The following is a 24,900-nucleotide window of genomic DNA, read 5'->3' as shown; positions in this document are numbered from 1 at the left end:
TTTCTTTGTGTGTGTGAATCATTTATGTATCTGTGTTTCTTTATTTTACATGTGTACATATGTTTCTCTGCTTTCTCTCTCTCCCTCTTATTTGTACATCAAATAGAATGCATGATAGTGCTAAAGTGGAAATCCTAAATTAGTAAATAACAAGCTGTTTGCTCCTCAGTTAGAGTTTCTGCTCTCTGCTCTATCAACGCATTTGTAGTTTTCAGTGTTAATGCTGGAGGATACATTTAATAGTGACTTTTGAAAAAATGAATCCTTGAAATGAAACGGGTAAAGACAAAAAAAGACAAGCAGGTGTTTTAACTTACTGCATTTCAGAAGTAGAATCATTTCACTTTTCACAGAAGTGAAAAGGCTTTTTGGATGATGATTAACTGATGCTTATGGCAAATACATTCTTACCTCAGGTATCAGAGGTTGTGGTTGATGGAAGTATACGCCAATCCAGTCAGTGCAAAATGATTACTGTAGACAAGTGATGAAGAACAGGACTTTTCTTCTTAGAACCTAGTTAGCTAGACATGCTAACTATTGCTGTTCATTATATCTTTTTTTCTGGTAATTTGGTTTAGGAAAGGCAAAAATAGAGGAAGAAAACCTAAAATCCAAGTCATGCTTGCGGAGTTTGATTGCCGAGCCGTGATTGGAGTCACTACTTGAGTACTACTCCACCAGCAGCTACTTAAAACATCCTCTTAATGAGTCCTGTTAAATATATGAGCTTAAAGGTTAAGTGAAAAGTGGTTCAGTTTATGTAAATGCTACGTTCAAGGGCTGGCTTAACTTGAAGATAAAGTGCATAATTTACACTGGTCCATATACGTGGTCCATATTTATATACAGTCTATGCACAGATACTCACAAACCGTCAGTCACTATAATATTTGCTTCGCTTTTGTCAATTAAATCATCATTGTTAATTCTCCGGACAAAATCTCATTTTCCTTCAAAGCCTCGACAATCTTCCCTTTGCTTCCTTGTCTGTGTCCACCACATAAACCAGCGCAACAAATTTCAATATAACCACTGTCTTAGAGAAAAGAGTGCACTCAGAATCAGAATGAGACAGGTGAAGTGAATGACACTATGGTCATTTTGTTAGATCCCAAGGCATCAAAACACAGAGCCTGGATATCCGTGCTGCTCCCCCTTGCTGCTCCTCTCTGGTTGTTCTCTAAATGGCGGGTAAAGGAGATAATAGTCGGGGGTTATTAACCTTTTCCGCTTTAGAGAGTTTGTAGCGGTGAAGGGCTGTGGCGTTAGAGCACTGAGGATTTCATCCCCTTTAAATCATCTTCTGCCACAAGTGCTACCAAATGGAACCGAGGAGCTTAATACGCACACACAGAGACACACACACACACACAAAGTGCAGGACACGGGGATTTATGACATCCATATATCTCCCATTTATGCTGGAGATACAGTGGAGGCCGAAGCCCTTTAGTGTGTTGGAAGAGAGCATGCTCTGTCCTCAGAGACCCCCCATGTGGAGGCTACAGTTTTCTCTACTGAGTTACACAAATGGAAAAGAGAGAAATAATGTTCTGTTAAAGTTATTGCAGCCGTGGGAACAGCTGCCATTTAAAGGAATGGGCTGCCGTGTTTGGATATCTCATCCATTGTTAAGTACATCCATGCGGTGGGGTAGTGAGAGGTTTAGCTGCTGTGGGAACCAGTTGTTGTGATGCCCGATATGGACCAAGCAAGTCAGGTCTGTTGAAACGTTGGCGTGTTTTGCTGCAGACTTAAACCACGTGCGTTTCTGGTTTCAGGTATAAGCAATGCAGAAGCCCGGCAGCCAGGCAAGGCACCGAACTTCAGCGTGAACTGGACCGTGGGTGACCAAGCCCTGGAGGTGATCAATGCGACCACAGGCAAGGACGACATGGGCCGAGCTTCACGTCTCTGCAAACACGCCCTCTACAGCCGCTGGGTGCGCCTACACAACAAGGTACGGAGAGGCCAAGGCAGCACGCACACGGCCGTGTCACTAGACATACTGCCCCCAGGTGCATTGGAGCAGTTTGGTGTCGCAACGTACCCGAAAGATTGCACATGAATTTACAAGCCCGGGCACATATAGCGTGGTATTAAATTCCGTACATCTTGCAACAAATATTTTTGCACCTGAGAAATTTGAGGAGGTGAACGTTCACTGCAGCGTGACAAATAAAATAGTCCTCGATGACTATTCCAGCCTTGAAGCAAAAATTAAAGCATAAAACTGTAACAGCTAGTAATTCCTTCGCACTCTAAATATCAAGCTAGGGCTAGATTTATGACTTCCATTTAGATTCTGGTCTTTGCCGTAGGCAAGTAGGAGCTCTGTGCTTTGCTGTAGCCTGACAGGCACCTTCTCAGAAATGTAACTACACGTTGCAACAAAAAAACATCCACTAGTCCATGTCAAAAGTCATCCAGGGGCCAGACAGGCCCGGAAAATGAGCCTCCTCCTCCTCCTCCATACATACAATCTACAACCTCTACTTCCTTATGTGTAACTGCTGTTACACACATTTACTCTGAACCCAGAGTAACTTAACAATCTCTGCATGGATCAGATGCAGAAACTAAGCGAGCCAGTGCAAGTTTAACTTAAACCAGTCCAAAGAACACTGGACTATTTTTTTCTTTTAAATAGTAACGATATATATGAATTAAATAACTTTTGATCACTAGTTAGACGTTATGCATTACCTAAACAAATAAAAATGATCTTAGTAAAAATATAAAATACTATTCTCTAAAAGGAAATCTGCTAACTAATAAAAATATTGTATTGTGGTACATACCGTGGGATGTGTTTTCTCAGTTTGGTTTGGATCATTACACCCCTATTGCACAGACGGACAGATTCAGCTCCAGTCAATGTTATGAGTTTTGTGTCTTTTATCCTACAGTAACGACCGTTTGTGTGTTTTTCCCTCCTCCTCCTCCTCCTCAGCTGTCGTCCCTGTTGCGGATCAAAGTGCTCAAGCCCAGCTCGTACCACGACGCCAAGCAGGCGGCCACAGAGTACCACTCCGCTAAGCAGGCGCTCATCAAGGCCTTCCACAAGGCCGGCCTGGGGGCCTGGGTCAAAAAGCCCATCGAGCAAGACCAGTTCACCCTCAGCTCCTGAGGGAGCCGGGAGACCAAGGGGTTCCCGAACCACCCACTCCTCCCTCCCTGACCCAGGCCTGAAAGCAAGAGAGCCCCTTATTAACAACGTCTTCTTCCGTCCCATGCGTGGGCTCGCACGTGCACTTTGTACTCGTGAGAATGAACGTGCGTAGTTTCACAAACCATCCATAGCTCCATCATTCTCATTCCTCAGAGGACCTCATGCTGTTTCTCATCGTATTTTATTTAGATTTTATCGGATGGCGTCGTCCGTCTGCGTGTTTTTTTCTGTTCGAAAACTGGAATGCGTTTTATTATTTTTCTCACCATTTGGTGTTTTATGTTTCCCAGATAAATTTTAATCTTATGCTGTAGACGTGAAAGAAGTTATACAGTCCTGAGTGTAGCCGGGTTAGGGTGAAACGTAGGCATTTGTTGACTAGAACCAACGTGTATGGACCTAAAGAAAACGTATATATACATGCAAAAATGAATGGTAAACTTTAATTTAATGAAAATCTTGAGGATGTAAATCTAATACTTATAAAAGAGAGCGAACATAAAATAGTTCCATATAATGTGTGTTATTTGGTCCGTTCCTTAGAGGAGACCACATGCTCTTAGCCCTTGTATTAAACATGGACATGCTACTAAATGAAGTCGCCCTGTTTGATTCACTGACTGGAAAGAATATACGCGAGGCAGGCGTGACAGCAGTTTAGCACACTTCTGTTGATTTTTATGTCACTCATCCGTGCGTGTGTTTTCTGTAACTTATTTTGTGTCGACTCTCATTTCATACTTGAACAGTGGGGGAGGGCGGTCGGGGTCGACGCCTCCTCTCTCGCCTGGGTCTTGGGGACAAGCTTTTCTGGGAGGTGCTGCACGTTGTATTTTTTTCCTCGATCTAAGCCATGGCTTTGCATGGAAACTGAACTGAGAGGCCTGCAGAGCAGAAAACACGCGATGGGGAGCCCCGTGCGTCCATCAGTGAATGATTTAGAATGAATGCCAGCATCTTCCTCCACAGGCAGCTTTGAATCTTTGTCTCTATTTTCTAGATTTCTCGTGATCCTGATTGTTTGGTTTTTAAGGGGCGGGGACAGGTTGTTCTGTTCGTTTCTTCGTTTGTTCGACTGTTTATTTGTTTTTCTTAAAATGTTTTAAGGGATGGGGATGATACTGCAGTGAAAATAACAGACCTCTCAGATCTTGTAATTATGTCACGCTGTGGCAGGGATCCACGATAGCTGTCAGATTAGCCGTCTACGTGCTGGAGCTGCCCGTGCAGCACGTGACACATTGTTCCAGTAAGTAGTGATTGTTCGAGATGCAAACCTGTGGCAAATCCTTCCACGTAATTCTCTTAGGGAACCCTTAGAATAGCAGTGCAGCGTCATGCAAACCCCAGCCCCGCATGAACGGACTCGTACGTAGACATCGGGTCGACTCTGCCGGTAGATCACAACCAAATATATATCACAGCGTGATGTCACATGCATCCTCCTCTCTTACCTTCTTCAGTTAGAGACTCCCGTCTGTTTGTGACTCCTCCGCACCCCGAACGTCCTTTAAATTTCTAAACGAGGACACGTTTCCAAGTAACTGCAGTGAATTCCTGTTTCCAGCTGTAGGGGAAATGGAAAAAAAACAAAAAAACAAAAAAAAAAAGAAAATGTGTGTACAATTAATGTGTGTGCTCAGGTGTCTTTAAGCATACTCTGTCAAATTTTCACCAAAGAGGATGATGTCCATGTGTGTTTCTGCCCCAGTATTTTCCTTACTGAGCTTTCTTTTCCTTTTTTTTAATATTTCATGCAAAACTTTTCGGCATCCGCCCTTTACTGTCTCCTTTTTTTTTTGTTTGTTTGTATTTCCACTCAACAGTGTTCCTTTGCTTTGTACAAAAAGTGATGTATCCAACCGAGTGTGGGTGGGGGGCAATCGAACTGTCAGGCTTCTCTAGTGCATCTGTAGCTGTCGGTGACCACGTGTATATTGTGACCTGCGATCATTATTGCTACGAAATAGTAGTTCTGTGTATATAAGGAGCAACAAAGGTGACAACGATTCTTCCCTGTACAATGGAGCCACCCCGAAAAAAAAAACCCGTTCCGATCCTTCCTCTTGTTGCCGGGGTTTGTGAAGGTGTTGCTGTTCCTGAGTGAAGTACTTGTGGTTCTATTTGACTCACCGGGCACCGTGAAGCATGGCACCAACACTGCCGGGGGTTAACACGCTTCATCCCCATTGTAGCCACCCATGTTTAAAAAGAAGAATATATGCACTGTAAAGTGCCTCAGCTAAAAGTGGCATCCACCAGCTGGCACATGTGATGTCATGTATGTACCTTACTAACTTTTTTTTGAGTCGGTGTTAGAGAAGCAGGAAGAAAAGGGAATCTCCCAGTGTTGACTTAAGAGGTAAAGAGCTGGAAATTAGGTTTTTAAATCGGCGGGATCCAGTCCTCCCTGGCAAACAGACCCAGACCAAAGTCATGAGCAATACTCCTGATGTCTCCTCTGCTGTGAGCCCATCACAAACAGGAGTCTGAACGAAGTCTCCCTCCCCTCCTCTCTCCTCCCCTCCGGTCGTCTTCTCTTCTGTTCTCTACAAAGCTGTCTGAAGTCTTTCTTTTCTTTCTTTTTGTATATTTCCCTCTAAAGACTGCCTGCTTCTAGAGTTTTGTTTGTTTTTTGACTGCACTAAATATGTCAACTGATGATGTCATGATATATATATATATATATAAATATATATATATAAAAAAAAATTGAAAATAACAATAACGTCCCCGTTTCTGGATCGGATGGATCGGACTATGACGGCGAGGACTGAACCGCTTCTGCTTAACCCTTTTGTGAATCTTCGATGATGATCAGTGCAACCCCCCCTGACCCCCTACCGCCCCCCCCTCCCCCAGCTGCGCCCGTGGTGGGGTTATGTTTTCGGGTTTCGTTTCACTGAACCCGGAGCTGGTCGGTGTTGGTTCACTCTGGGTAGCCCCCCCTCCTCCTCCTCCTCTTCCTCCCTCCCTACCCTCCCCTCCTCCTCCCTCTCTCCAGCTGTCCAGTGTGTGAAATCCTCCACCAACGAAGAAAAAAAACCACAACCTTGCATGTTCTACAACACTGAAGCTGCACCTAGCATGATGACAAACTTTTAAAGGACTCGTGTAGAAGAAAAAAAAAAAACAGCTAAAGATAGATATATAAAACGAACAAAAAAGAATAAAAGAGTTCTTAGTTTACTTTTGCACATGGTTGGAGTTCTTTCATTTCACGATGCCGAGTGTTGCTTTCTGTGTGTGTTTGAAATGATGAGACGAGGTCTCACTGTACTGGTGCATAATCAATCAAAAAGTGTTTGTTTGTTGTCTGTGTGGTCTGCACTGAATGAATGCACACAAAGTCTAAATGCAGATTTTACGGAGTGCAACAGCGTTTTTAATCAAAGATGAAACAAAAACAAATTGCTGCTGTGGCTGTAAGAGCTGTGGTGTATGCATATCATATTTAACTTATGTTAAATTACTATGTCATTAATATGTATGTAAACGCTTGCAATAGCAGCTGTTCCATTTGGATTAGTTTGAACCATTTTTACAGACACAGACACACTTTATTTCAGGGGCTGGAGCCAAGAGGCAAGAAAAATCCAGTCAAACTTCTTTTTATTCTCTGTGTTAACATGCGCACACATGCAAGGGTCATTTCTTCACGGAATTTAATCTGTCCCAATGAGGCCTTGGAGCAGTGGTCAGCCACGCAGGATATCCAGGGAGCTCTTTTACCTGCTCGAGGAACGCCCACCACCAACCGAGAGGATGGAGAGATGCATCTGAGTGGAGATTTGAATTAACTGTTTGGTTCATATGCACATATATATATGTTGGTTATGTAAGTGAATGGGTAGGTGTGACATTGTGGCAGCAAACTGCACTGAGTACTAATCAGAGACTATAAATATGAATGGCAGAAGTGCTCCTAATAAGTGAAGCCAAAGCAAGTAGAGCTCCCCCTGGTGACCGGCTGCAGTATCGGTCATAAGCTCCACCTCCTGCATGTTAGTGGATTGGAGTTAAACAAACTAAAATAGACATCATATTATTTTTTCAAGGATGATTTCAGTCATTTTAGGTAGTTAATATAATGTTGATGCATGCTCAATTGTCAGTTTTCTTGGATAAGTTTTGTTATAATTATTTGACACTTTAAAAACAGGATGTGTGCCAACTGCTCCGTAAAGGGGCCGTATTGGACTGAGTTGTTGTAAAAACTATTTTTAAAAATAAATACAGTGTATAATCCAGTGTTTCCTTGTAGTTGGTGGAAGTAGAGCAGATATTAATTAAATGAAAACACGAGTGAGTCTGGAGGAAGAAAAAAATATATCTTAAGTGTAATTTAAACAGTCCAGCCTATAAAAATTGGGTAGTTGCACTTATTATTTATTTACTTATTTATTTACTTTATTTACTATTTTTTTCCTGAGCAGTCCTTCATTGTTTATCTGTGCCCAAACAGCCCAGACACGACACGGTGGACTGAGAGTCTCAAGCCGCCCTTTAGATCGAAGAGGAGGCTGCCGTCAATATGAGGAGGCGAGGTGAGCAGTTTTTACAGAGATGAAAACCCCATTTATGACTTCTCAGCAATCAGCAGTAGGCTCTACGGAATATACCGTACGCCTACACGCTTGGAGACCTTAAACTTGGTGGGTAAGCCTGAGAAGCAAAGTTTTTGATACAGATGACATCTGAGAAAAAAAAGACATGTATTGAAACTACAGTAGCGCAGCAGTTGCATTTCCGTTTTTTCTGTTTAGTCCAAAGAAATAAGTCTGTGAGCTCCCGTTCACACACTAGCATAGGAAAACAATGTGTAAGCTAGCAGCAGCATAAGGATAGATGCAACCAGACATCACCAGAAAGGGTACCGACTATGACAAAAAAATAACACACAGTTAAATAACTGCATGAAGATAACATGATACTGTCAAGAGCAGAAAATCAAAAGACACTCACCTTCAAGATGCAGTTCCCGCAATATCCAGAGAAGTTGGCGGTGTATCCAGGTAATTTATGGACATGACATTAACGAGAACCCATGAAATAGGTATTCAGCGCTCACAAATTAATATTGATTGCCCACGAATTAGTATTTCATGGCCTGGATTTATTATTATTATTTTTTTGCCGTGCCTGGGGCTCCGTATTTTGTGGCCAGCCGGAGCAAAACTAAGAAAGCAGCGAGCAGAATGAAACAGCAGCTGGTTCTGTTATGGCCCGAGTGTGTGAGGCTGTCTGAACGGGCACGTCTGTGGATGATTTTGCTGCAGAAAGAAGCAACGGGGAGATGGACACTGGAGCATTCTGTCTTCTTAGATTCAGGCCGATGTGTCAGAACTCGACGGGCCGCGCTTCCACATTCAGCGGCAAAAACACAGGCAGGCGTGCGGCTGAAGAAAGCCGAGAGGTGTTCAGGATGCAGAGATGGAACATGTCTGTGACGTTCAAATCCATCACCTGACATCAGCCTGACTGAAATGCATTTAACTTGTTGAAGGTACAAAGATCCTGCTGACGTGCATGAGTCAAATGATTATAACAAATTAGTTTTACCATTTTTATTCTTGTTACTTTTGGACCTCTAAAGTTTGAGCACTAAGTGTTAGAGGGGCAGCATCTCCCGCACTGATGGCGTATCAAGTCATAGACGAGACTCCCATCTGGCAGAACAGAACGGACTGAATTGAAACGGCATCAGCCATCCGTTTAGAAAACGTGCACCCTTTGTGCTGTGTAATATCGTCTTTAGGATGTTTCCAGTAAAATATTTGTTTCTCAATGAATTACGCATGGGAGCTTTCTGAGAAGTTTAAAATATTTATTTGACGCTTGCGTACACCGTTAGATGATTAGAACAGAAGCTTGTTTTTCCTGCGGAGAGAGAAACTTCAGCGGACGCCAACTTCAAACGTGCTCGGTGTCAATCAGACTCGGGGCGAGGCCGGATTAGTCAGCCGCAAACCTTCTCATGCATTTTTACCGCCGGGGTTTAATCTCCGGGTTGCGCGGGGACTGAACCTGTACCTGTAAGGAGGACTCCAGCTTGCCATCGTATGTCCCATCATACGCCTTGAGGAGTAGATAACAACATGTGATCGCATACGTACATGTTTCATGCTACCATGGTGTACATCTCTGACCTCAAAGTAGTCCTCAAAAGATCTGGAAGGAATCACAGAAACGTTCCAGCCAGGAGATAACTCTTTCCGAAAGCGATGCGAGCTTGTTTGTGTGTCTGTCTGGGTCGTCCCCGCAGACGCCAACATCAGATCAATAATAAATCACACGTGCTTGCTTTAAACACGGAGCCCCCTGCTGCTCATAACTCGGTTGGCCTGATGAAAGCCGGGGAAGTGGATCCAAACAGCCCTGACAGGTGAACGCATCCCAGACCAAAACATGTTCGCAGCTTCAGCCTTTAATAATGCAACGACCATCTGCTGCGTCTGAGCAGCCACGCTGCTGTTTACACAAACAGTATTATCACGTCTATGTATCAGAGCGCCTCATTTAAGAACTCTCACGTCAAAATGTTACCTGCTTCGGCTGTAGCGGGAAAACGAGACCTCGTCCAGAACTTAAACAAGCCTCTTACGCTGGAGTTAAACACAAATAGTTGGAAAGAAAGCAGGAGTCCGTGCAGGTGAGGACGAGGAGGCAGCTCCTACACGCCGGTGCAGGGAGAGTGTGAGGGAGAGGGCAGCGGCGGCGGCGGCAGCAGCAGCTTGTGCCCCTGAGAGAAATGACAAATCATTAGCTCTGGTCCAGGGGTAAATGGGAGCCACACTCTTCCAAGGCCCACATTTCCATTTCAATTTTCTGCTCAGCAGCGTTGATGTATGTGGCGAATCACGTGGCGAGACCAGCCTGCACCTCGGCCGTCTCCAGCCTCCTGTTATTCACTGGTTAGAGGACGTCTGCGACCCCCGCGTCCTTGTGTGTGTGTGTGTGTGTGTGTGTGTGTGTGTGTGTGTGTGTGTTTCACCCAGAGATAGCCGCAGCTCATTGTCACCGAATACAAAGCAAAGAGACAAGTGAGGAGAGCCTCCAGATAGAAGTGTGTCTAGAAAAGGCGAATTAACTCGGGGCGCATGTCGCGGGGTGACACGTCCCGCGACGTGAGCCGACAATGAAGAATTAAGCACGTGAACCGTGCCTAACGGACAAAACGGAGCGTGCGTGCACCTGGACGGGGAAGACGAACGGCGTGGCGTTAAACAAGAAAATGATATGCCGGTCCCCGCGTAGCGCGGCCGGCAAACCTGCTTACAAAAACGCCATGACAGGTACAATAATAGAGAAATTCATAGAACGCCGCGGCCTGCGCTGTTTTCACGGCGGCATGAGCTCTCGCCTGACAGTTTGGTAATCTCGACAATACTGAATAAAATAGGAGGGTGCATGGATAATGAGTGGCAAATAATGCAGGGGGAACGCAGATGGATGCCACGGGGAAAGAGAGGGCCGCGTACAGTAATGAGGTGCGATGGGACCGCAGACTGCAGCGAAGCCGGGCCTGAGGTCCCTCCAATCATGATTCTGTTAACAATGTTTCAGGAGAAATGAAAGTACGTTTGTCCTGCAGTGCACATGCTGCAGTAATAATTCTCCATTAAAGGAATATAAAGTACAGTAGCAATGACGCTGCTGGGGGTTCTTGTGCATTAATGTATGAGTTTAAATGGGAAATATTACATGGTTTCATCATTAGAATTGTATAATTCCATATATATATATATATATATATATATATATATATATATATATGTAGTGATTCAGTGTAGTTGTTCTGTTGGTCGGGGTTGCTGAGACAGGAATAAGGAAACCCAAATTTCTTTTAATAGAGAAATTGAAATAACCTTTAATTGGATGTTCAAATAAAATAGTAGTAACAATGGCAGCTGTAAGTCATCCTAGTCCTTGCTCTGATAAAGATGAACTGAAAAAGAAATGTATGTCTCTGATTTCTTCTCTGGATTGATAAATACTAGATTAGGTTATCATTAGTCATTTAATTGTGTGAAATAAAATGAGAACAATAAAACAGCAATTACATAATTTCTATGCAACAGTTCCTATAATATGAAACAAATGAATGCAGATTTTAAGATGGCATTGTAATCTTTTAAATATGTAATTGAGTCAATTATAAAATAAATAATTGCCATTATGTCAGGCATAATGCATCATGATCATGCTTCATGAGAGATACTGAAATAAATTACATCTATACCTGCTGTCTCACATTTGACACACACCATTTCAACACAGTGTGAAGTCTGTATAGGTTGCGTCAAGATAAGTTCTGATGCAAATATCAGAAACAATATTTTTTTTACTATAGTCTATGTCCGTGAAGGTTCTCAGTCATCCAGGTCATGGTAATCCAAAAGGCGTTGAGTAAGGGCAATTGCATAAGGGCAACGTGACCCAACCAACACATACAAAACCAGAATAATAAACTACTTACAACAGCTGGAAAAGGAGAAGGCCATCGTCAGACTCCTTTACTACCGGCTGCACTCAGGGGAAGACACACTATGTATTTATGGACTCCCCGAAATACACAAGGAAGGAGCCCCACTCAGACCCATCGTCAGCAGCATTAACTCGGTTTGGCATTTGGCATCCATCCTGTCTCCGTTGGTGGGCAACACCCCACACCACATCAGTCAAGAACCGTCATGTCCTATGATGTGACCTCACTGTTCACCTGCATTCCCACCAGAGAAGCCACAAATGTAGTACAGGAAAGACTGCAAAAGGGTGACACCTTGGCCTCAAGAATAAACCTCACCCCAGTCTGTGTGCTACTCGACCTGTGCCTGACCACCACCTATTTCCAGGAGGTTTCTACAGGCAGAAACATGGCTGTGCAATGGGGTCACCAGTGCCACCAATCATGGCCAATCTCTACGTGGAAGAACTAGAGACCAGAGCCCTGGACACCTCTGCAGGTCCCACCCCCACCCACTGGTACAGGTATGTGGACGACACCTCAGGACGGAGGACAGTCAGGACAGAGGAGGTACATGTTGAAGATGACCGAAGCCTCAACATCTAAGTATACAGATAACCCACGCACACACACCAGCACTTATTATTTGATTCCCACCACCCTCTGGAACACAAACTAGGAGTCATCAGAACCCTCCAGCACCAAGCACAGACTGTTCCCACTAGACAGGATGGAAAGGAGAAGGAGGGGCAGCACATCAAACAAACCTTCAAAAGATGCGGATATCCCAACTGGGCCTTTGTTAAAGGCTCAAAAAGATATCCCAAAAAGGACAGGGAAGAGGAGCACAGCAGGAGAAAGAACATCATCATCCCCTACGTGGCTGGTTTATTGGAGAAACTGAGGAGAGTTTTCGGAAAACACTGCATCCCAGTTTATTTCAGACCTGGCAATACGCTAAGACAAAAACTGGTCCACCCCAAAGACAAAACACCTAGACAGAAACAGAGTAATGTAGTGTATGCTGTTCGGTGTAGTGAGGAATGTAAAGACTTGTATATTGGGGAGACCAAACAACCCATCCATAAATGCATGGCTCAACACAGGAGGGCCAGCTCATCAGGGAGTGACTCAGCAGTTCACCTCTATCTGAAGGACAAAAGACACTTCTTTAAAGATACAAACATCAAAGTCCTTGCCAGATAGGACAGATGGTTTGACAGAGGAGTAAAGGAAGCCAGCAAGTCTAGTAGCCCTTATTCAACGCCTTTTTGATTACTATAGCCTAGCAATCTAGAGAGTCAATCCATGGAAGAAGCTATTTTGGAAATATGCGAAATTCCTGCTACTGTCTGCAGAGCATGGATCAATCCACCTGGGGGCAGAAAATAAGCATCAAATTCTATATTTTTCAGTTACTTACCGATTATGGGGATGGTGCAGATGTCTCAACATGATACGTGTCACCTCATGTATCAAATATGATACATTTAGTGTGGTCTGCATTCAAAATGCTGGGAGCAGTCTGTATTAAAAATATTATGATTTCATATAAATATTTTCTCTGGCCAGTCTAGTTAAGGACACAGTACCGCTATGCTGCCCTTAAAAGTGGATCATTTGTTTGGTACCAATATGTCACTGGAACCAACACCCGACTCTTTATTGTGTTTCAGCTGCGTTTTCTGAATAAGCTCAGAAAAAAGAAAGAAAAAAACAAAACAAAACACAGCTCACCTTAATTGACTCCACATTGACAGCCTGCTGGTAGCTGTTAAACCATGTCTTCGGCGCCACTGCTCTCTGTGATACGTGGCGATTTACTCTGAGGTGATGCTAAGTGTCGCTGCCTGTGAGAGGAGTGTAGATAGGCTAAGTATAGAGAAGGAAGTGTCAAGAGGAGACGCAGATTGAGCTTATCTGGGAGCTCAGGCCTTCCTTTGTCAGAGCAGCTCCTTTCTGATGAAGGTTCTTTGAACCTGACAGAATAATTAAAATCCGGTAGCAAAAAAAAAAAGGCTGACATTTGCAATTTGACCTTTTTGACTTACGTGGCAAAAATTGGCACCGTTTCCTCAAGATCACATTATAATCATTAGTGTGTTTGTGTGTGCGTGCATGTTTGTGTGTGTGCATGTGTAAAGCTGTGCATTTAAGTATGCGTTTAAGATTGCTTATGCGTAGGTGTACATAATGGCTTTGTACGCATACAGGCCGTGTGTATTTATGAGCGTGTGGGAAAGAATAAAAGAATAGGTTTATGGCGCATTACTTGGCCATCTCCTCATTAAGGAGCTGTTTTCCGGTAAGCGGCCTCTATTTGAATAGCTAAATTGTCCAAGCAGTGTGCAAACGAGGACTAATAGCCCAGTGCCCTTGTCACTGCCAAAGTCAAACTGAAGCGGCTTAGACCTGTAAGTGTGTCTGTGTTTGACAGCATAGCCAGGGACAGTATTTCTATGAAAACAATGGTTCTTTTCACTATGGTGAGACTGCTTTTAATAAAATATAAATATAACAGTAAGCTTTCTGATGCTAGCCCCATTATGCCTTATGAGAGTAAGGGCATGGACACGTTACAGATATCAAAGAACTACCGGCAACAAATGCGGACTATGACTGAGCCGAGAATTAGCACTTGAGCACACTGCAAAGAGTGCAACCCACCGCCACTGGAGTACGCTCTGTGCCTGTGTAAAAGAAAATAACTCTCCATTCCAGCAGGTGGCAGTAGTCTGAATTTGTCATTCTAGAAAGCGTTAGGAGTTGCTAGGAAGAGCTATAAACAGCTCCACAGGACTGGTCTCTCCTGCTTATGGTGCACATTTTTGGATCTGCTCGTGCCCTCTCAACTTCATCCTTTGCTTCCCTTTGTCACAATGTGACGTTTTTTGAGGGGTGGAGCTTAGCTGGAGGCAAAACATCTTAAACACTATGATGTGTTAGTATATTTTAACAGACTGTTTTGGCAAGAATGGACGAGGAAAACGCATATTGTAGAGAATATACTGAAGTCTCTCCTACAAGAAGTAAGTGGAACCACTTTGGAGGGTAACGTAGCAAATTTAACTTCTGCTTGGACACCCAAAAAATAACTAATGTTGTGTTAGCAAGCAGTTAACATTAACATGTAATGAGAATCCCCAAGTGATGATTAATTTAACGTAATTTCAGTCACAGTTTAGTCTAACCCATAACGTCATCCAGGCTGAAATTGATGATGCATTACTTATTAATCTGAACTGATATCAAGTGTGCATTGCAAGCGTTGTTGATCATTGTCTCACTCCAGTTCTTTCTTTTAATTGCGTTCAACCAAAGTTGTCTACGATTGATGCGCATGCTCCACCTGATCTTGTTTTTTTGACTGAAGTATCAGAAACAGCGCCATGCATAGGCCTGGGATATGCACTACAGTCTTTCTACAACTGGATGCGGTTTCGCAATGGATTGGCTATAGCCGGCCCTAAGCAAACTTTGATTTTGGGCCAATAATATTGATCATCAATCATTCACACACCTACTATAAACTCATTGCAGCTCTGGTAATGTTGTTGCCTGAAATGTCTTTACACATAAATGTGTTATACACTGAAATGGCGTTGTTGTTTCAGGTGAGGAGGTTTGTATTTGTTGCAACTCACCCATCTGCAAGCACACAAACACACACATAAAACACTGTGAATGTACGGTTAACCTGTAGTGACTTTGTAATGACCTACCCGTCTTCCTCTGGGTTTAGAACTACAGAGGTCACAATAACAACAAGTGATCGTGAAACAAAACGACAGCAAGCACAGTCAAAACTACTCTTAAAACATTATAAAACAACTATACAAACATTATACAACAATAGTATAATAAAAAGCTAAAAGTTAAAACTTGAAGTGGCCTGTGTTGATTTACACAACATTCACAATGCTAAAGCACTAGTCTTACTAAACTAACAAAAGTAAACCAGTAGACAATGTATTTACTGTAAAGGTGTCATCTGTTTTATTATTTTTAGTTTCGAAAAACTGTAACACTGCAATGTGGGAAGGCCTTACTTAGTTAAATGTGTGCTGCGTTTCTCTGATTATTCTTGTATTAAGTCCGCAATAAGACCATGTTTACACAAATCCAATTTTTAGGTGCAACCGCATAAGGCTTGCACGGTTCTGCCTGCCATCAATGACAGATCCGAATCTTTCTGACTGGACCCTTTTGAATGCAGGGCCACATCCACAGGTACCAAAAACAATGTTTTGTTCTCCCGTTTTCTTTGGTGTTGTTTCGAGAATTTCTCCATAAAGATGGATCCATTGCTGCTACATAACTCAGACAAAAAAGTAGAATTGTCAGAGGAATCGCACATATCTCAGTCGCCGTATACAAATATATATTATATAGATACAGTAACAGTATATATTGCTGAAAATAGTAAAGTTCCATTCAGTCATATAGAGCACATCCCACCTTAGATACAATAACAAAGAGACAGTTTTGTGTGAAGCCAATTAATATATTAAAGAGGTTATAGAGTGGATGCAGCTGTGTCTGTGCTTTATCTACGGAAGATTTCCTCTCTTTACATATCCTCCTGAGACCCAAAGGTTTAGTTTGCAATGCATTTTTAATTTCTCCAAGATATTTAGGATTAGTAGAACCTAAGAAGTATAAAAACTCTGAACACATCATCTTTTAATGGGAACTAGTTTTTGGAAAAAAAAAATCTATTTCATTGTGTAATACAATAAAATGTATAAAGCTATTTCAATACTTGAGCATTGCTGTGCAAAAATAGGATTGCAAACAATTAAGTCCCGATGTCCTAAAATGAGTACTTGCTAATTAGCGATGTTGAAGCTTGTTATTGATAGAATTTGTTAAATTTCTGCATCAAATCAAACTAGAAAAGTTAGAGGCGTAAACCGTAAAACCTGATGAGGTTTTGTACCTTGTCCACTTTTGTCCCGTGGCCGGATGTAGAATGAATGAATGTATGAGCCTTTGCTACCACTAAGTTAGGGAAGAAGAATAAGCTGCAACAAATCTAAGACTTAATGTCCCCATATGAGGACGCAGGGTCTCAGAAGGATGCCTGTGGTTTCCAAGCTGAGAGTCTAACTTTTAATTACAAATAGAGAAAACATCTTGTGAAACAGTTTAACCTTCTATTTTTCCCAACACGCCCCAAGAATATAAATTATGTTATAAAAATACTTCCACAAAACTCAGCTGTTACACTGCAAATATACAGCAACAGTCCTTCATTTCAATGCCAATTTAGTAAAAGCATGCAATCAGGAATAAGTCATTAGATTCAGGTTCTCTTCTGGTTTCTCTGGTTATCTTAAATTTGACTCATTATTTGAGGGTGGATATAGCCTCCAATTGGGAAATGCTTACCTTGTTTAATTTTTATATCGGAACCTTGAGATTGCAATGGGAAATGCGTAAAAAAATTAAATAAAATACACAAGGCCTTGAAGTTTTACCTAGTTTTACCTAGTTTCAATCGAATTTGCCCGAACTAGAGCCTGACTAAGATTCCCTGTTTGCCAAGAACACCCTGCAACGAGGAAACGAGTCATTTAGCTGTCGACTACGACCCAAGGTCTGCCAACTCTACAAGTAACAGGAGCGGAGACCACTCACATTCTTTAGTGGTATCTTGAGCTAGATGCTGTATATTCTGTATTTGATACTGTACAAGAATGAATTAATGTCAAACACGCTTCAACAATTGGCATAGAAATGCTAATGTTGTTTTTGTTTTTTTGTTTTTATTGAAGCTGGTAGATTTTAGGAGACTCAAAATAATTCTAATAATTAGTCAATAATTTTATGTTTTTTTTATTTTTATTTTTTATTTTTTACATATTTATAATTTATCAACAAAATGCTATTTATACTTTAATCTATTAGCTGTACTCGCTACACATACTAAAGGCTGCATGGCTACCACACAAGGTCATCACACGTGTGCACAAACACACACACACAAACATACAAACACACAGCATGTGTAGGGGTTGTGGATTGATCCACCAACTTTAGGATTAGTGAATAACCCACCACCTGAGCCACATGCACCCTTAAAGCAGGTATAGCTATATATATAGTAGTATATTATGTCTAATGAATAGCATTTGCTGGATAAATTAATTGTTGTTGATTCAGGTGGGGCTGGTGTTCCTATGGTGGCTGCATAACATCAAGAGTTTGATGCCTTGGTTGTTTTCTGGATGGCGCCATCTGGTGAAAAATCTAGAGCCTCCCTTCAAGAGGAAATCCTCGTCTGTGTAGCCATTTTTCTGAGGGTTTCTGCCAGGCTGGATGGTGATGTTTTCTGTGTTCTCTTCTGATGCATCGACCAGTAATAAAGTTGAACTTTGGATCCTAGGCTCAGTGTTTCCTGGGTCTCCAATTTGGCAGCAGAAAGTTTTGCAGACTAACTTCACCGTCCTCATAGCTCTGAGGAACACTGGATGCAATGACAGGGGGCTGCACAACCTCCTGTGGTTTGATGCCTTGGTTGCTTTCTGGTTGGCGCCATTTGGTGAAGAATCTAGAGCGACCCTTTGAAGGTAAATCCTCCTCCATGTGGCCATTATTCTGAGAGTTGGGGACAGACTGCATGATGATGTCGTTCTCCATGTAGGTATTGATGTCACATATGACAGAATGACTAGATTGTTTTGTATCAGATTGCCCTGGTTCTCCAATCTGCCAGCAGAAAGACTGCTGACTAACCTGAGGGTCTTTGTATTCTATATCAAGTATGTCAGTGTAGGTCTTTTCATAGGATCTCTGAAGGACGCTGCACTCAAGGACAGGGAGCTGTACAACCTCCTGTGGTTTGATGGGTTGGTTGATTTCTGGATTGCGCCATTTGGTGAAAAATCTAGAGCGACCCTTCGAAGGTAAATCCTCCTCCGCATAGTTATTATTTTGAGAGTTAGGGGCCGACTGCATGATGATGTCCTCCTCCATGTAGGCATTGATGTCACGTTTGACGGAATGGCCAGGTTGGTTTGTGTCAGGTTTTCCTGGTTCTCCAATGTGCCAGCAGAAAGACTGCTGACTAACTTGAGGGTCTTTGTATTCTATGTCCAGTATTTCAGTGTAGGTCTTTTTATAGGATCTCTGAGGGATGCTGGACTTGCCGACAGGGGGCTGCACAAATTCCTGTGGTTTGATGGGCTGGTTGATTTCTGGATTACGCCATTTGGTGAAAAATCTAGAGCCGCCCTTCGAAGGTAAATCCTCCTCCGTGTAGTCATTATTCTGGGATCTAGGGGCCGACTGCATGATGATGTCCTTCTCCATGTAGGCATTAATGTCAAGCTTGACACGATTCCCAGGTTGATTTGTGTCATGATTTCTTGGTTCTGTAATCTGCCAGCAGAGTGACTGCTGACTAATCTGAGGATTTTTGTCTTTGCTGGATGCAAAGAGAGGATGCTTCAGAACCTCCAGTGGTTTGATCCGTTGATTAGCATCCAGGTGCAGCATGCTTTTTATGAGGGACACCAACAGATGCTGATCATCATGGTGTCCTGTCTTCATTCTCATCACTTGCTCAAGGTCATCCAGACAGTTGAGTCTGATGAATCTGGTATCTTTAGCTTGGTATCCTGTGTCATTCTCAAACTCTGCTGGGGTTTTAAGTCTCCAGTATTGTTGGCCGCTGTCATCAACCTGGAAAAAATACTCAGTAGCCTGCCCACAGTGTAAGATGTGGTCTGCCAGCTGGCCTTGAGTGTGTATGATGAACCGGAGAACATCATAGTCTGTAAGTCCAGAGTAGAGTGGATACCCAGTAACCAGCTCCGCAGCTACCAGTCCCAAAGACCACATGTCAATGGCCTCATTATATGGGATAGCTAGCATCACCTCTGGTGCCCTGTACCAGAGGGTCTGCACACAGACACCAGGAGTGGCTGCAGACACAGGATGTGCCAGCCCAAAGTCAATAACTTTGAGTTTAAGTGGCTTCTGATGGCGGTTCACAACCATCACATTGCCAGGTTTGAGATCAGCGTGTACTATTCCTATGGAGTTCAGGTGGGACAGGGCCGTGGCCAGCTGTTGTATAATTGACTTCACTTCTGTCATGGGAAGACCTTGTCTGCGTTGTTCCTGTATGTAGGAGTGCAGGCTTTGATCAAGGAGTTCAAAGTCTATACAGATTTGCTCCCTATCAAAGAAGAAGCCATTCCATTTCACAATGTTACAAGTATCTGGATCTAGACATCGCAGCCGTTTTAGAATGTCAATTTCCAGTTTTGCTTGTCTCACTGTTTCAGGTATGTTTTTGTTGACTTTGACGGCTACAGATTTGTTGGTTTTCTTATTATGACATTTCATTACAACTCCAAAGCCACCCTGCCCAAGAATTTCCTCCATTATGTAGTCATCTTTCTGACTGTTTATGTTCTCCTCCAATGGCTGCTGTTGACTAACTTGAGGGTTCTTGTCTGTGTAGGAGTCTACATAGGAGCTCTGAGGGAGGATGGATGCAAAGAAAGGATGCTTCAGAACATCCATTGGTTTGATCCGTTGATTAGCATCCAGGTTCAGCATGCTTTTAATCAGGGCCACCAGTAGATGCTGATCATCGTGATGTCCTCTCCTGATTTTCATCACTTGCTTAAGGTCATCGAGACTGTTGAGTCTGATGTATCTGGTATCTTGAGGGTGGTATCCCGTCTCAATCTCATACTCTTCTGGGGTCTTAAATTTCCAGAATAGTTCGTTTTTCTCCTCATCCATCTCGAAATAATGATCTGTAGCACTCCCAGAGTGTAAGATATTGTCTGCTGGCTGGCCCTGAGTGTGTACGATGAACCGGAGAACATCATAAGTTGAATTTCCAGGGTAGAGTGTACACCCAGTAACCATCTCTGCAGCTACCAGTCCCAGAGACCACATGTCAATGGTCTCATTAAATGGGGCGGCTAGCATCACCTCTGGCGCCCTGTACCAGAGGGTCTGTACATAGTGATCGCGAGCGGCATCAGACAGAGGACGCGCCAGGCCAAAGTCAATAACCTTGACTTGGAGCGACTTCTGATGCCGGTTCACAACCATCACATTTTCAGGTTTGAGGTCTGCGTGCATTATTCCTATGGAATTCAGGTGGGACAGGGCTATGGCCAGCTGGTATAAAACTGGTTTCAGTTCGGTGACGGGAAGACCTAGGTTGTGCTGTTCCTGTATGTAGGCGTGCAGGCTTTGGTCAAGGAGTTCAAAGTTTAAACAGATACGATCCTTGTCAAAGAAAAAGCCGTTCCACCTTACAATGTGGCAGGCGTCTGGATCCAGCCGTCGCAGCTGTTTCAGCATGTCAATTTCAACTTTTGCCTGTTTGAAAATTTCAGGATGGCTCTTGTTGACTTTGACGGCAACTTTCTCGTTGGTTTTTGTATTGCAGCATTTGGTAACAAATCCAAAGCCGCCCTCTCCGAGGAAAGACTCCACTTTCAGGCAATTGCCCAGTGTGCTCCCTACGGAGATATTCAGCTCTTTTGCTGTTTTGTTGGTTGCCATTGATGCTTGTTAGTCAGGAAATGGTATGTAAAAATGTGGACGAAAAACGAAACTTTGTTCAAGTGTGATCGTTGTCTTGCTTACAGTCAGTTTGAAGCTCTGATGCGCACTAAAGAATGTACAGATCAACAGAGGCTTATATAAAACAAACTTTCGATAAGATCAAAAGCAAAAATTCTATGCCATCATAATCAAAGTAAAACATTTGATGACATCATCATAAAAGGACAGAATTTTATGACATCATCGAAAGAAAACATTCTATGACATCATCAAAGGTCGCCCTGTCTCATTGATCATTCCGTGTGTGCGTGAGTGTGCACGTATGTCTGTACGTCTGTACGTTAATACACAAAATTAGACCAACATCCCCATAACTCTGAATAAAATTATGTGTTAATACCTTCTAATTGTCAGGCTGTTGAACTTATGACTTCCCCGCAGCTCCATGAAGACAATCTTAAATTTCTTAAATTCCTTTTGGGCTCATGGCCGACAGACATTTGACTGAATACAGAGGCAGGGGTGCATGTAAACCAACGAAAGAAAGAGGTACTCTACTCTCTCTACGCAATTTTAGAGTAGAATTAGTCACTGAGTTTTGGACCGCTTTCCAAACTGTTTGATTTGTTAAAAATGTCACACATGTAGCTATGATACAGGGTGCTTATGATATTTTCAAAATGTTGGTTTTACTACTTAAATACAAATCTCACCCTCCTAAAACAATGACAAAAAAATTTGAATAATAAATATCATATATACTCAATGGCCACTTTATTAGGTACAGGTGTTAAATCGTTTAACACAAATAGGTAATCGGCCAATCACATGGCTGCAATTCAATGCATTTAGTCATGTAGAGGTGATCAAGATAACTTGCTGAAGTTCAAACCGAGAATCAGAATGGAGAAGAAAGAGGATTTAAATGACTTTACGTGGGATGATTGTTGGTGCTAGACGGGCTGGTCTGAGTGTTTCAGAAACTGTTGATCTACAGGGATTTTCACCATAACCGTCTCTAGGGTTTACAGAGAATGGTCCAAAAAAGAGAAAATATCCAGTGAGCAACAGTTTTGTGGACAACAATGCCTTGTTGCTGTGAGAGGTCAGAGGAGAATGGGCAGACTGGTTGGAGATGATAGAAAGGCAACAGTAATTCAAATAACCACTTGTTACAACCAAGGAATGCAGAATACCATCTCTGAACACACAACATGTCAGAATTTGGTGTAAACTACATGAAAGCATGGATCCATCCTGCCTTGTATCAACGGTTCTGGCTGGTAGTGGCGGTGTAATGGTGTGGGGGATATTTTCTTGGCACACTTTGGCCCCTTAGTACAAACTGAGCATGGTTTAAATGTTACAGCCTACCTGAGTATATCGTTGCTGACCATGTCCATCCCTTTATGACCACAGTGTACCATCTTTTGACGGCTACTTCTAGCAGGATAATGCATCATGTCACAAAGCTCATATGATCTCAAACTGGTTTCTTGAACATGACAATAAGTTCACTGTCCTCCAATGGCCTCCACAGTCACCAGATCTCAATTCAATAGAGAACCTTTGGGATGTGGTGAAACGGGAGATTGGCATCATTAACGTACAGCTGACAAATCTGCAGCAATTGCGTGATGCCATCATGTTAATATGGACCAAAATCTCTGAAAGTATACCACAAAGAATTAAGGCAGTTCTGAAGGCAAAAGGGGCAATCTCTCTGTCTCTATCAATATATCTATCATATCTGACCTTTCTAACGACCCCATGAAAATAGCTTGACAACTGAACTATTTATATAGCTATAATTGTGTACACACATAATTTCTCTATAAGTGTAATGCACACAGGAGCGAGAAGCATTCTGTGAGTGGCCGCAGTCAATGTGGATAGGTATATATGTCTGTGCTATAAACGCTCCTGTCTGTTGCATTCCATATGAGGCAGTGTCTACTACTTAAGCCTCTGTTTAAAGAGTTTATTTCATTTTGTAAAAACATAAAATAACATTATGCCACTTTCATATCTCCACTGTGGACTAAATAAGCGAATAAAGCCATGATTTGTTATTGTTTTCCTGTGCCCACTACTCCATCTGAACCCCTGTGGAGCCACTTGTTTGTGCAAGGCAATTCTTTGTAATACCATGTTGTTGTTGCGCATGAAATAAAATCATGAAAGTTTAACGCCTTCAGCAGACATGCTAAAGACGCGTTGATCATTTTGTGTCCCTTGGTGTTCATACTTGTCACTCTGAGAAGATCTAGTCCCTGTGATAGTGGCTGAACCAGTAATATCATTTCGAAATGATGAAGAGGGAAAGTTAAAGAGTTGTCTTTTGCCACTTTAAGTCTAGACACCTAAACCTGCATCTTCAGTTTTCATCTGACTCTACCATCACATATATACACGGATCAGGCATAACATTATGACCACCTTCCCAATATTGTGCAAGTCTCCCTCGTGCCTCCAAAACAGTTGTGGCTCATCAGAGAATGGACATGGGTCTTCTGAGGGTGTCCTGTGGTGTCTGGAAACAGAATGTTTTTAGTCGGGGCCTTTGGGTCCTATGGGTTGAGGGGAGGGGCCTCCGTGGATCATTCCATTTTTCCATTTTTGGGATGGCTGCTGCCATCCAGGAGTGTCATTGCTATGGGGTGGGGGTGACTGGTCTAGGTGGGTGGTACATGTCTAAGTAACATCCACATGAATGCCAGGTCCAAAAGTTTCCCAGCAGAAAGTTGAATTGTCACAAAATGGTCAATGTTGTTTACTTCTGCTATCAGTAGTTTTTATGCTGTGGCTCATCGGTGTATATGACTTATGCATTCAGTTTCCCAAGGGTTTACCAGACTGCCGTAGCTGTTGTTGTAAAATAATTCACCCTGAAATACGGAGAATAAATCTTTCTCACAGTAGGGGCCAGCATGAGGTCTGGTTAACTTTTGTCTAAAGCCGATTATTTGGTGATGACCCAGTGTAAGTCACTGCTGCAGAGATGATATTATAAGATAAAACATAATAGCTTAAGCTTCACATGTAAATTTTAGTGTGTTGGGAGGTAAACTTTCTCAAATGCTTTACAAACTTCATTACCAATTATGACAACTGTACAGGCGAATATGCCTTAGCACCGATGCCTTTCTGTGTGGAGTTGGCATGTTCTCCCGGTGTCTGCGTAGGTTCTCTCTCGGTTCTCCAGTTTCCTCCCACCACCCAAAGACATGCTCGTTAGGTTAATTGGTGATTCTTATTTGGCCGTAGGTGTGAGTGTCTGGTCGACTGTCTCTCTGCGTTAGCCCAGAGAGAGACTGGAGACCTGTCCAGGGTGTACCCCACCTCCCCATCCAATGACATCTGGGATAGGCTCCAGCGCCCCCAGTATTTATTTCTGTTGCAGGATATGTGTGTCTCTCGAGAAATGCTCCCTGTAATTTGACGTTGACATCCCACACAGTGTCTCCCTGACTCATTTGTCCGGGGTTGGGACTGAAAGCAGCACACTGGGGTAGTGTTTTAAATGAGGCCTGCAGGTTTGCAGTAGAAATGGAACAACCATGTTTGAGAAGTAACCTGAAAGTATAACTTTGAGAAGTTATTTGTCAAATACCTACTTATTTGAAGTCACCTGCGAATATACAGTAAATAAACCCATATTTTCTCCATTATTTTGTATGAGAAATGTATAGTATGCTATAAAGCCAACTCATCATTT

The 24,900-nt window shown here is 42.7% G+C and overlaps 2 protein-coding genes across 5 annotated transcripts in view; one reads left to right on the top strand and one right to left on the bottom strand.

Moving 5' to 3' along the window:
- The window catches only part of adarb1b (adenosine deaminase RNA specific B1b), a 117,236-nt gene extending 110,867 nt beyond the window's left edge, over positions 1-6,369 (top strand). For all 4 annotated transcript variants that reach the window (XM_047600220.1, XM_047600218.1, XM_047600219.1 and 1 more), the window contains 2 exons: positions 1,785-1,963; positions 2,957-6,369. In XM_047600220.1, the coding sequence (XP_047456176.1) occupies positions 1,785-1,963; positions 2,957-3,133 (356 nt within the window). In that variant the 3' untranslated portion in view covers positions 3,134-6,369. The remainder of the gene's footprint in view (positions 1-1,784; positions 1,964-2,956) is intronic.
- An 11,369-nt stretch (positions 6,370-17,738) lies between these two features.
- On the bottom strand, positions 17,739-21,155 carry LOC125017779. Its single transcript, XM_047601262.1, has one exon. The coding sequence runs from the start codon at positions 20,973-20,975 to the stop codon at positions 18,033-18,035; it is 2,943 nt and encodes a 980-aa protein (XP_047457218.1). The 5' UTR covers positions 20,976-21,155; the 3' UTR covers positions 17,739-18,032.
- Between the last annotated feature and the right edge of the window lie 3,745 nt (positions 21,156-24,900).

Source organism: Mugil cephalus, chromosome 12 (assembly GCF_022458985.1).
Source record: "Mugil cephalus isolate CIBA_MC_2020 chromosome 12, CIBA_Mcephalus_1.1, whole genome shotgun sequence".
Taxonomy (NCBI): domain Eukaryota; kingdom Metazoa; phylum Chordata; class Actinopteri; order Mugiliformes; family Mugilidae; genus Mugil; species Mugil cephalus.
Note: the sequence above shows the minus strand (reverse complement) of the source record. Positions and strands in the feature narration are given on the sequence as shown.

What these genes read in the sequence shown, in the direction of transcription:
- LOC125017779 (XM_047601262.1), bottom strand. Translation starts at nt 20,975, where the DNA reads ATGCTGAAACAGCTGCGACGGCTGGATCCAGACGCCTGCCACATTGTA.